Consider the following 13,619-nt stretch of genomic DNA (forward strand, 5'->3'; position numbering starts at 1 on the left):
TTATTTTTCCATCCATTTTAGTAAAATGTACAGCTTATATTCAATATAATACGTTACTTTTCATATTGATTGCTTAGTCTGAATTCTAGCTGCTTTTAAAGTATTATGTGCCTTGTTACAACACTAAAATCAGATGTTATAGAATAACACTTGAAAATAGTGAACTTTTATTTTCTCTTTTAAAATAATTAAAAAATACCAATAAACAAACTAATATGTGGATCAGATACATTTGGTTATCCTTTTTTATTCAGAAGGTATTGTATATAATGTCCATGTGATACAATAAATCCTTAGTGCACAAAATCTTTCTTGTTCGTACATGAATTAACGTGTATATTGCTTTCATTCTTGTTAAACAAGTAAATGCTCACAAAGCTCTTGATATGTACTGAAGAAATAGTAGAGAACAAAGCTAACATGGTCCTTGTGTTTATAGTTCATACATTCTAGCAGAGAAGAGAATAATGAAGTCAATTATTGTGCAATAAATTATTCGGTTACTAATAACATAACTGTGACAAAGTGAATAAAAGAGTATAATGAGTTGAAGTAACATGTATGGATTTTGTATTTTCACTTTACACACATCAACCGAGTAAAGATTTGTGGGTAGACAGTCAAATAATCTTATAAATATATAAAAGAAACACAAATTATCAAAACAAAGTCCCCAGCACATTTTTATCCTTATAAAGTAAATTGACAAATCAGTAGATAAAATTGGGAGGAATATTTAGAGGTAGAAAGATAGTGGGGAGGTGTATAAAGAAGTTTTAATGTCAATGAAAAGCCTTAAATTAAGCACATTTTATTTGATAGAAATCAGATTGAAGTTGTTGTTAGGAGATAATTCTCCATAGATCTCTTACGTTCATTTGTATCTTGTGAACATAGTCACTGACTGTCTTTCTGCTTGATTTTTTTTTCCAGGGTGTTTGTGTAGCTGTTTGTGTAGTGAACAGACTATATAAAAGATAGTATCTGTCTCTGAAGCAAAATGATTTGCTTACTGCACAGTATAGGTCATGTTTCTCCAATAGGGCAAATATCACGAAGGTTACTCTCCCATACGAAAGAATTAGATGTTTGGGCCTGGCACAATAGCTCAATTGGCTAATCCTATCTTTGCAAGCACTGGGATCCTATATGGGTGCTAATTCTTATCCTGCCTGCTTCACTTCCTTTCCAGCTCCCTGCTTGTGGCCTGGGAATGTAGTACAGCGTGGCCTAAGGCCTATAGCACATTGCACCTGCATTGCAGATCCAAAATAAACTCCTGGCTCCTGGGTTCAGATCAGCTTAGCTCCAGCCATTGCAGTCATTTGGGGAGTGAACCAGTGGATGAAAGATCTTTCTCTCTGTCTCTCCTTTTCTCTGTAAATATGTCTTCCTGATGAAAATAAATTGCTCTGAAAAAAAAAAAAAGAATTATACTCCCTAACACTATTCTTTTCTTGTAAGAACATCGCACTGAATTTACAGCAATTCTTGGCCTTGTACATATCTTTCTCTGGGTGTTGAAGCTTGGTTATTATCCAGGTATATCTCTTTCTGTGAGTAATACACAATCTTTTTGTCTGACCCAGGAGTTTCAGGTATTTTTCTGGTATCTGTAAAGCTGGCAAAATAAATGCTGACACCCTTTACAATTTTGAACATATTTTGACCATCAAGAAGGGATGAAGATAGGCATAACTATGGAGAAAGGAAAATGAGAACCCCAAATTCATTAAATGGGAGCTGAAAGAAGTTTATTGATAGTAAACTTGTTGAACAGATTGTGTAAGCCGTAAATGAATAAACATTCCCCTACTTTATTGAATATTAATGATGAGGAATTGGTGAGTAGTCTCAATGACAACCAGGAAGTAGGTTTAAATACAAACTGCTTGACTGCTTGGGGTAACTTCGCTCCAGACCGTGGAGCTTGCTTGACAGTCTAGCAGGCTTCCAGGCACTGTATACTGTATGTGTTTTCCAGGATTGTGTGAATGCGCCTGACTACTTGTCTTGGCACCTCCTTACCAAAAACTCAGTGACTTGCCCTATATGGAGGATTAAGAGAACTTTGACTGTTTCAGCAAGCAGCCCTAAATAGATTATATAATACTCCAATAATTGGAGATCCCTGCAAAATGAGACTTCACCAGGCAGTGAACTTGAACTTTCCAGATGGATAACTAGCTTCTTATTTATATGTTTCAGAAAGTCATCCCTTCAATGAGAACCATCAAATTAGAAGAAGTTTTGCTCAGATTTGTTACTGGATTTAGCTGATACTACATCACTATCCTTAGCCTCAGGTCTCTGGTTAGGATTTATGGATAATAGCATTGATCTCATTCGTTTCTTTGTGGTCCTACTTTACTTGGACTAATGGCACAAGCCAAATGGAAAGGCCAATTTAGAAACAAGTCACTTGAGTTTGTACAGCAGACTTCTATGGTTTTGAGGATTTTTTCTTCAGCTCCTTGGTGTGCTAAAATATATAGCATAGGTTACTCCCATCTTCCTGATTTGAATCCCATTGATGTTAGCCTTAAGTAAATGCTATATGAGAGAGACAAAATGAATTTGTTCCTAATCTATTGACTAAGTCAGGGTTTATGATGACATGGCATACTTCTGTGGTATTTTTCAGACAAGGTGATATAAAAACGTGGTGGGTATTGATAATGTTTATGACAATTGATTTCAGGTGTTAATTTATTGAATTAATAAATACCTAGAAACCTGGAAAAACATTGTTCTGGGTATGTCTATCAGGTTGTTTCCACGTGATTACCATGTAAGTTGTAGTGGACAAGGTATGGAAGATCTATCCTCAATGTGAGCAGGCATCATCGGTTGTCTGGAAGCCTAGAAAAACTAAGTAAAGGAGAATTTATTGCTTTGTTAGAGATCCTGGAGGCACACTTGACTTCCACTGTAAGCATCAAAGCTCCAGGTTTGCTGCCCTTTGGACTATAGGTTTTACACCTTCGGGACCCATGGGACTGCTTAAACTCTCCGCTTTTAAATGAGAGTTGCATGCCTAACTCCCCTAGTTCTGAAGTCTTCAAACTTGAACTGAGCCATGCTACTAGCATCCCAAGGACTGCAGTCTGCAGCCTATCTGTGTGGGATTTCTTGTCTTCTGTAACCATTAGAAACAATTCCTCCAAAAAATAACATTTCCTATTTCTATGGTGTTCCCTCTCACTGCTGCATTTTGTAATCTCCATCTGCTACTCCATAGTGTCTCTGTTTTCTGCGGAATTTCTACCGCAAAGTTCTCTTAAACTCTTCCCCAGAAATGCAATTCCTCATGCTTTTCTTCTACTAACTTCCACTGGTCAAAATCAGCATGTCTTTTCTGTATTCAACCATCTTGGAAAGATAATTCAACAGGGGACAAATGAATTAAAATCTACCAAAATTTAGGATTTTGTTAGTGAAAGAAACATCAAATAATGTAAGAATAAGCTATAGATAGGCATACAAATTTACGGTCATATGCTCAGCAAAATCTTACATGTATAATAAAGAAATACGAAAACATTTTCAAAACTAGTAAAGAATAAAAAAAGAAATTAAAATTAGAAAAACATTTCAACAGATTTTTTTAGAGCGGAAATGTGAATGGCAAATAAACACATGAGAAATTTGTCAGCAGTAACCACCAGAGATATGTAAATTAACTGTTAATAAAATAGCAGTTCATAAAAAACTAAAAGCCAGTTGATAATACCAAGTGCTAGTGAAGATTTCAGCAAGTACAACTTTTATACATTGCCTTCAGGAATGCAATATTGTATAGCTATTCTATTCTGGAAAACAGTTCATGTAAAAACCTGTACAAAACTATTTGCAATAATTCTAGTCATAATTATAAAACACTGGAAACAACTCAAATGTCCTTCAGCAGATGACTGCATAAGCGAAAAGTGGCGTGTTCATATAGTGGACTAGATTATTCAGGACCAGAGGAATGAACTATCAATACAGGAAATGATGCAGATAAAACATTAAGATCTCAAAGACATTAGGCTATGTGAATCGAGTCAGTCTCAAAAAGTTACATACACAATTTCACTTACATGATACTTCAGAAAAGACAAAACTATGGTAATATAGAACAAATCAGTGGTAAACAGGGTTTAGAGAAAGGATATGAATAGGTCCACAAAGGAAAATTACAAAAGAAGGTTTTGTGGTGAATTATTTCAGCAAAGGTTTAGTATAAATACATTTTGTCCATAATCTACAATTCTGATTATTACCCATAAAATGTATCATATGACATGAGAAAATATATTATGTGTGTAGGAAATAGAATTAGCTGCCATGATAAATGTTATAAAAATCCAAAATGCTCATATTTTATTTTTTGATAATATATTTACATCTTAAATATTCATGTCCTTGAGCAAGCTAGTCTTAGTATTATATTAAATGTATCTTTCCCTGGTGTTTTTGCACTGCTGAGTGTTGCATGGGGTGGGCACAAGAGGTGTGAATCTGAGTGATCCTGAATGCATTGACTTGAGCCTTTTAAGCTCAGAGTCATGTTGATGCCTCTGATTTTTCCTAGACACCCCATCACAGCGAGTACAGTTCATTCTTGGAACTGAGGATGATGACGAAGAGCACATCCCTCATGACCTTTTCACGGAACTGGATGAAATTTGCTGGCGTGAAGGTGAGGATGCTGAGTGGCGAGAAACAGCCAGGTGAGGATTTTTGTAGACAGATGAAGGCATTACTAAATAATTTTCATGTTTTGAAGGAAGGAGATTCCTAATGGCAATGCTTTTTCAAACATCCACGATTGTTGCTGACTTCTGAAGTTGCTCATCTGGTCGTGGATATGGGTCAGGGAAATCTGAAAGCAACAATTATAGTAAACAGCGACACAGAGCCAGCAGCAGCTGCAGTCTTGAAAACAGACAGTGGTGTAATTTGTGTGTCATCAGAAAAACAAAAGAAATCCGAAAATAAATTATTCTACTATTTTATGTGCTGGCTTTCACCCAAATTAGTGATCTCATATAATAATGTGTATGTAGGGCATTTTGTTTAGTTTTGTTTTTGTTTTTTTTTTGAGAAGGGCTTAGTTCATGGAAAGAGCTTTAGATTCTTTCTGGGCCTCATGCTCTGTTTGGTAGGAATAAAAGCATTTTGTAATGTGCTTCTAGGGTAGTGTAAACTTAAGCATAATAGCTTTTCTGAACCTTTTTAAAAAATGTTACTTTTTGTATTATTTATAAGTGTATTTTTATAGTGCTATATTAATGATGAATTGCTACTAAAAAGTAATGCATAAATTTTAGTTACTTCCTATTCAAGAGTATTGTTAATATTTTAACTGATATGTAAAATTGTACATATTTATGGGATGTATGTGGTGTTTGATACATGTTACATTTCCATCCACATCCCTATGTGGATAGACACATAGGGTATTGTTATATCTTGGCTATCGTGAATAGTGATGCAATGAATGTGGAGGGCAGGTGTCCTTTTAAGAGAATGATTTCATGTTCCTTCTATTCACATACCCAGCAGTGGAATTTATGAATAACTTTTACTTCTGTTTTTGATTTTGAGGGCCTTTATGCTCTTTTCCATAATTGTTGGACATTGCCACGATTAATTTGCAAGGATTTCCCCTTCTCCACATCTTTGCCAATGCCTGCTATCTTTTGTCTTTGTAATAATAGCAATTCTGACTGGAGTGTGGTGTTATCTCATTGTAGTTTTGATTTCCATTTCCCTGATGATTATTAATATTTTCCTGTAAGAAATGTCTACTTTAGGTCTACTGTCCATTTCTTAACTAGATTGTATACTTTTCCTTCATTATGGCTCATTTGATTATTTCTTTAACTAACATTTATGTTATGTCTGATGGTTATAAAAGAACAGGAAGCTTAGATTTTGCTTTAAAGAATTTCACAGTCTAATTTAGATAACTACATTGTAAATATTGCATAATGAATGCTGTGAAAGTGTAGGAATACTTTGGATATGCTTCTTAAATTTTAAAGTGAATATGAATCACCTGGAGTCTTGCTAAAAAATACAGATTCACATCAAATGAAAATCTCTCTTTCTCTGGGAGTCTGTTTTCTACCTCTCTCCCCCTTTCAAATACATGAATACAGCTTTTAAAAAATGTTGGTTCACTAGGACTTGCACATAGAGTTTCAGATCCTGCATTTGCTATAAAACTTCAATTGGTGTCAAATTTCTGGTTTGAGAACCACAGGGGTAAGGGATGGGTTGTGCATAGCTTCCCCTGGAAGAGATGATGACTGAGCTGATCTCTGAAGGTTGGCATTGTTCTCTAGGCAGAAAAGCAGAGGAGGTACTAGGAAGAGGGAGCAAGATGTGCTGGAACACATCACTGAAATATATTTTACTGTTTTTCTAGGCTATCCCTTCTATGGTCAACTCCATTTGATAGATTTTTTTATGTTGAACGTATTTGTCAGCAGTCTTCAGATTGCAACAGCTTTCTGAAAGTCACATACTCCAATGGACCCTGTTAAATTTATGCCTGTATTTATTCATTAGCTAAATTCTAGCTATACAAATTAAATACTGCATTATATGTTCAATCACACACATAAATACTTTGACAACACTGGTCCAACTAATTCTTGCTTGATGTATCTTGATTGCATAGCTCTCCTTTATTTTTAAAAATAGTAAAAGTAAATAGAAAATAAAGATGATTATCACCACATTTATCTCTATTAATCTCTAAATTCATTTTTAATTATTTCAAATTTTTGCTTAGTATAACACTCACTTTTTATAGGACACAGTTAACATTTTAACACGTTTACACACACACACACACACACACACACACACACACATATATAAGCCAATCAAATCAGGAAATTAGCTTTTCCATTTTCTTATCTTTCTATTTGGAACCTACCACCTTTTCTTTCATTTTTATACAGAATATACTACATTATTATGAACTACAGTCACCACATTGTGCTGTGGAACAGCAAAGCTCTTTTACTTCCATTTGACTACATTTTAGCACCAATTATTCAACCCTTTCACATTTTAAACAATAAAACTAAACAATACTACCAACATTTAAAATTCAAAACTTACCGATTGCTAGGAAACCAAAAATGTTCCTCTACCCTTGACAGTCCCTTGAATGTCTTGCCTTAAGAATTTTGATATCTGTATGTAGTTCCTAGACCTCTCTGTATATTCATGAATACCCAGATCCATATGTAAATAGATCTTATAGATGTATTGCCTTTTAAAAAATTTATGCTATAGGGATTGTAGGATACACATCAGTTAAATGTATTGTTTCATTTAATGATATATTGAGGACATGTTCCATATAAGTAATGCAGACAATTAATATTTTTCATGGCTGACTTGAATTTGATTATGTGGATGATATATTTTTTGTGTGAATCACACTTTTTAATGAAAAATTTATGTGAATTAACTGATTTTCCCTACAACACCTTTTATTATAATATTTTTAAGTACATAACTAAATTTAAAATAGTTTTTATACAGCTTTGTAATTATTTTTTACTTAAAAAATTTTTGTTTTAGAGATTTTTTTACTAACTTAAAATTGCAAATTTTATAGGAGAAAATGCAATGTTTCAACTTATGTATACAGTATAAACTTAAATCAGGCAATTAGTGTTTCTATTTTCTATTTTCCCCATCCTTCCTAGCCTCTAATAATCAACATTTTTATATAAAATTTATTTATTTTTATTGGAAGGACAGATCAGATTTAGAGAGGAGAGACCCGGAAGAAAGATCTTCCATTTCCTGGTTCACTCCCCAAATAGCCACAATGGCCAGATGTGAGCCGATCTGAAGACAGCAGTCATGAGTTTTTCTGGGTCTCTCACATGCATGCAGGGTCCACAGGACTTGGACCATCTTCCAATGCCTTTCCAGGCCACAAGCAGGAAGTTGAATTGGAATTAGGGCAGCCAGGACACAAACCGGCACCCATGTGGGATCCTAGCGCTTTCAAGTTGAGCATTTAGCCATTGAGCCATTGTGCTGGTACCATTAGTCAATACTGTAAGTTCACATCTACTTTTTAAGATTTCCATGTATCAGAGAGATAAAATGAAATATTTATCTTTCAATTCCATCCATGTTGGTGCAACTGTCAAGATTTCATTTTTTGTGTGTGGATGCATCATATTCTATTGTGATTATTTGCAAAAGTTTCTTTATCTGTTCATCCATAAATGGACATGATCTGGTAAATTTTAAAACTAACAATTGTCTACTTCTGTTTCTCAGTTGCATCAAAATTTAGCTATTTGGAGATTTTAAATATATTTGCTGGTATTCTTCATGTGGTGACAGAAAAGTAATATATAATTATAATATTTTTCCGTGGATTAGCTATGACATTTTTGTTGTTTCAAGATAAAAATTTGTTGATCACATGTATACCTCCTTGTTTAAACAAGAAACATCATATACTGGTTACAACAAACAGATGTTTCTGGATGATTTGCAGAAGGGAGCTCTGGTGATTATCAACACTAGACAGCTCTGATTAGAGTCACTTTATTACTAAGTACTTTCTGGAAGAACTTTGATTAGATTTCCTTATTTGTCCTTATCCTATTGGTGAATCTGAGAAGCAACATTGGACTACGTGTTTTAGCACAAGCCACTCTCTCATTCTTCAAATAGTTGGTAATTTTCCACCTTTTCTATCAAATAGTGATCCATTCCTTTTAACAAGTAACTGTCTTGTAACTTGTCCAATCTCATGAGGCTGGGGAGTAGCAGAAGTGATACTAGAATCTAGTTCTCTTTTTCAAAATATAATATTTACAAATTAGAGAATGAGAGAAAGACAGTAAGAGAAACTCATCCACAGGCTCAATCCCTGCCAGGAAGGATTAGGGCTAGACTAGGCCAGGACTGAGCCAGACCCAATTAGAGCTTCAACGTGAATTGCAGAGACCCAGTTACTTGGGATATTTCATCCGTCTTCCAAGTTCTATATTAGCATGAAATTGAAGTTAGGAGGTGGAGCTAGGTACTCTAACTAAAACTCAGATACTCTGATGTGGGACACTGGGTGATAACATATTTGGTAGGCTAAATGCATGCTCTTAATGCAATTATTTCACTTGCCACAGTTAAGCAATTGAAATTTTATATTATAATGGGTTAAATTGAATAAGACGTTTATTGTGAACCACTGTTCACTGTTGTGAATACTGTTGTGTATTTATGAAAGACAAAAAAGATGATTTGGTTAATTATTTGCATTCTCTAATAATACTAGAACCTGTTTCTGAATCCATACTTCTGGCACCTTATGCATGGTACAGCTGTTTGAGGTTCTGGAGACAGCCGATGAGCAACCAAAATAGTAACAGACATAGGAGAGACGCATAGATGAATTTTGGCTGAGACACAATACTTCAGAATATAATGTATTTATTGAGGACTTAGAAATGTAGTGGGTTTTAAAGTGGCAGATATGATTTTGTTTTAGTTGCCATAGTTCATCTAAAAAAGGGCTACTTTTAGTTAATTCATGACTCGTAAATTTTCAAGTACAATAATTAAATTGTTAAATTATCAGCATAATCATTCTAAGCATTTCTCTCTTTTCCTCTCCCACAGTTTGTTAGTATTCCAGGTGGGAATAATAATTTTCTATCCTAATAACTGAAGGAAAAAGGATATTTTATCATACCGCACCTGTCACATATCACGTCTTGAATAATTCATGCTCACTTCTGTTGCCAAATGAAACTTAAGGGAAGTTTTAGATTTTGAAGTTAAATTTGTGAATTATAATTATTTAATAAATGTTTGTTAAAAGCAGCTGTTCACTTTTTAAAACCCTGAGAAACCATCTGAGTAAGCTAATGAAATCAGCATAATTATAATGGCCTTCTTATAAAAATCTTAGAGCATTATTAATAGAAAGTGAGCAAAGTTACCACAGCTGTGTAATTGTGGAGACAATATGGTTGACACACTGTGCTGCCCTTTAAAAATACTTCCACTAAGAAGCTTAGAGACACAAGGCAGGGGGTAGCAGTTAGGCCTCCGATGCATGTAGTATGGAGAAGGATTACTACATGAAAGGATTTTTATTGATGTTGCTCAGGCTTTAGATATTAAGAATTATTAAGGATTCAGATCATCTGGATTTTTTTCAGGGAAATGTGACATATGAATATAACATGGATGAAGAATAACTTATTGTATAATTTTAGGTTTTGGTATACTTCATTTCCCCTTAAGATTACTATAGGTATTCTGTTTGTACTTTCTTGTGTCTCCCTGACCACGTAGCTTCCTGCCATGTCCTCCAAGTCTCATAGAAGGGAGTGTTTTCTGCTGAGATATCTAATACTTCTCCCAAAGCACAATTATGGATGATATAGTAATTCATTTCTGTCTAAGCAGATTCAGAATAAAAATTCTTACAAAAGTTGAACTGAGTTGGTCATGCCGACAATACGACTAAAGAGCTAAACTGCCTGGAACATCTACTTCTAATTAACAGAGAATTTTATTTTGTATGTATTTTAATTTGAGTGTTTTAGAGAGGTAATTATTATTAATGTAATCTTCAAAGAATCCATAAAGCATCTATTTAATGTTGTTTAGTAGAAAGAGACTACAGTGTGTTAATTATGGATCAAAGCAGAGCCAGAAATACTGGAGGAAATGTAAATAATCTATCCAGGATTTCAAGTCTGCCTTCGGCTATGGATAATAGACAATTGGTCTATAATATTTATTTATTTAGTTATTTATGTTGCATTGACCCATTCCATATAATTCATATGTTTCCTGTTGCTTTGGCTTGTTATTCAAACAAATGTCAACACAGTTTGCTCGAAAACTGAAGCAAATTGCAGTACTTCAGGTCATTGACCACAATTAAGTATTTTTATAAATTATAGCATATTTATTAGCCAAAAATCTTGAAACAAGAATTGGTATGTTCCCAGATGTGTTAATCTCTCTCTAAAGCATGAAGAAATACATATGTATGTATTTATACATATATATTATTTTCAATTATGATTCCTATAAAAGATTCATTTAAATATCTTAAAGTTTTTGGCATCATTCTGGAATTGGCATGAAATTCTAAGTCTTGAAATGTTTAGTATCTTTAGTAACTTGATATTTGTAACTTGTGAGTTCCTTTTTATGGAAAGTACCTTCTGCCTCCTCCTATAATACCCATAAAACCTATGCATACATCAGTCCATCCATGCATATAAGTTAAGTGTCGTCATTTTAACTACCAAGCTCTTGGAACCCCTAGAAACTATTCTTTTTCTAGTACAGCCAAGCCCCCCAGTTTCAAGTAAATTATGTATAAGAAAGAACAGATCTCTTGGGTTTGTTTTCAAAAAGTCAGTTCAGATATGCACAGATCATGCAACAGAAGAGAGAAGCAAGAAATAAACACAAATACGACTGAGTTTTGACAACAAACAGAGCTGATAATGGAGTAAGAATAGTCTTTTCAGAGGAAAGTGCAAAATACAGTTGATTGTGAAAATTAAAGTACTTCTAGTGCATGGTAGTTCATAAAGTGTAATGAAATGTTAATATTCATAAGCATAATAGATATAGGTTATCTGCAAATGGAGTACACAAACACAAAAATTGTACCCTTCAACTAATATCTTAGCAACTGCTTTGCAAAATTTATAAAAATGGAAGGAAGCAGAGGAGAATAAAGCAGAAAGTATCTGTAGACTCTATTGTTCACAATCAGCTGTATTTTGCACTTACCTCTGAACCCAATGTTAGGATTATTAATCAAATAAACCACATCAATTTAATTCTGTAAAATAATAGGTAATGTTGATGACTTTCAAGTATTACCCAATTAATTGTTCTCTGTAATAAGAGACTTTGTGTGTTGGGCCCGGCGGCGTGGCCTAGCGGCTAAAGTCCTCGCCTTGAAAGCCCCGGGATCCCATATGGGCGCCGGTTCTAATCCCGGCAGCTCCACTTCCCATCCAGCTCCCTGCTTGTGGCCTGGGAAAGCAGTTGAGGACGGCCCAAAGCTTTGGGACCCTGTACCCACGTGGGAGACCCGGAGGAGGTTCCTGACTCCTGGATTCGGATCAGCACAGCACCGGCCGTTATAATCACTTGGGGAGTGAATCATCGGATGGAAGATCTTCCTCTCTGTCTCTCCACCTCTCTGTATATCTAACTTTGCAATAAAAAAATAAATAAATCTTAAAAAAATAGAGAAAAAAAGAATAGTCTTTTCAACAAATAGTGCTGATGCTATTAGAAATCTGTAGCCAAAAACCCACTTCTTTTAAACCTTTCATTGTATAGAAACACTAATTCCAAAAGAGATCATAAAGCTAAATGTAAAACATGAAGTCATAAAACTTTTAGAAGAAAACAGAGTAAAATTTTTTTTGACTAATAACTGGGGGATGACTTTTTAGATATGACACAGAAGCATAATTCATAAAAAACAGAGATTCATAAACTGAACTTCATCACAATGAGAACTTTTGTTGTGTTATAAAAGATCCTGTTAAGAGAATGAAAAGATAAATTACAGATCAGAGGGAAGTATTTGAAAGCCATATGTTCAGCAAAAGTAGAATATAAAGAACTTTTTCAGTTCAGTAATATGAAAATAAATCAGTTAGAAAAATGGACATAAAAACACAAATGGGTATTTCACCAAAAAGGAAATGCATATAATAAAAGCACATAAAAATATTTTCAATGTCATTTATAACAGGGGAAATGCAAATTAACACTACTAAGAGACATCACGGATTTAATAATAGAATGTTTAAAATTAAAAAGTCATAATAATAACTCCTCGAGAAGATAAAGAAAAACTGGAACTCTTCTAGGTAGATGGTGTGAATGTAAAATGGTAAAGTCATTCTGGAAAAGTTTGGCAGTTTCTAAAACTAAGCATACATTTGCAATATGACCTGTCATTGTACTCTTGGTCAACCATCTCAAAGAGGTGAAATCATATGTTTTTGCAGAATACCTCTGCGTAAGTGTTCACTGCAGATTTATTTGGAATAACAAAAGCTAAGAATAATTTGAATTTTCTCCAAAAAGTGAATGATTTAACTTTGATAATCTGCTCACACCATGGAATATTTCTAAGCAAGTGTGGATATCCTTAACATGTGTGGTTCTCAATGGCATAATGCTTAGAGAAAAAAATATCAGTTTCAAAGGATTGCACATGGTATGACTCCATTTAGATAAGTCAGAATGACAGAACTGTAATGATGAAAAGAGATTAGCAGCTGATAATGGAAACAGTGAAGTTTGAGAACATAAACTGTACCACCAGAGGCTTCCTTTGGTAGAAGAATTCTGATCTTGATTCTGATGGCCTTTCAATAAAAGTACATAAAACCACACATCCCAAATTGATTAAATGATGTACATGGCACATATTTAAACATCTTCAGTCAAAAAATATTAGCATAAAGTACTGCCTAAGTTGCTGCTTTTTTGTTCATTTTTTTAAATGACATTCTATATTAGCAGTACGTCAGATGACAGAAGATTTAATGAAAGTTGGATCATTTCCACTAAGTATGCAA

At 34.2% G+C, this 13,619-nt stretch overlaps 1 protein-coding gene across 5 annotated transcripts in view; it reads left to right on the plus strand.

Moving 5' to 3' along the window:
* The window catches only part of SLC4A10 (solute carrier family 4 member 10), a 369,353-nt gene that overhangs the window by 252,533 nt on the left and 103,201 nt on the right, over window positions 1–13,619 (plus strand). For all 5 annotated transcript variants that reach the window (XM_058664557.1, XM_058664558.1, XM_058664559.1 and 2 more), the window contains one exon: window positions 4,577–4,715. Coding sequence is in view for 2 of the 5 variants with exons in the window: in XM_058664559.1 (XP_058520542.1) it covers window positions 4,577–4,715 (139 nt within the window). In the remaining 3 variants the exon portion in view is untranslated. The remainder of the gene's footprint in view (window positions 1–4,576; window positions 4,716–13,619) is intronic.

This window comes from Ochotona princeps, chromosome 5 (assembly GCF_030435755.1).
Source record: "Ochotona princeps isolate mOchPri1 chromosome 5, mOchPri1.hap1, whole genome shotgun sequence".
NCBI classification, from domain to species: domain Eukaryota; kingdom Metazoa; phylum Chordata; class Mammalia; order Lagomorpha; family Ochotonidae; genus Ochotona; species Ochotona princeps.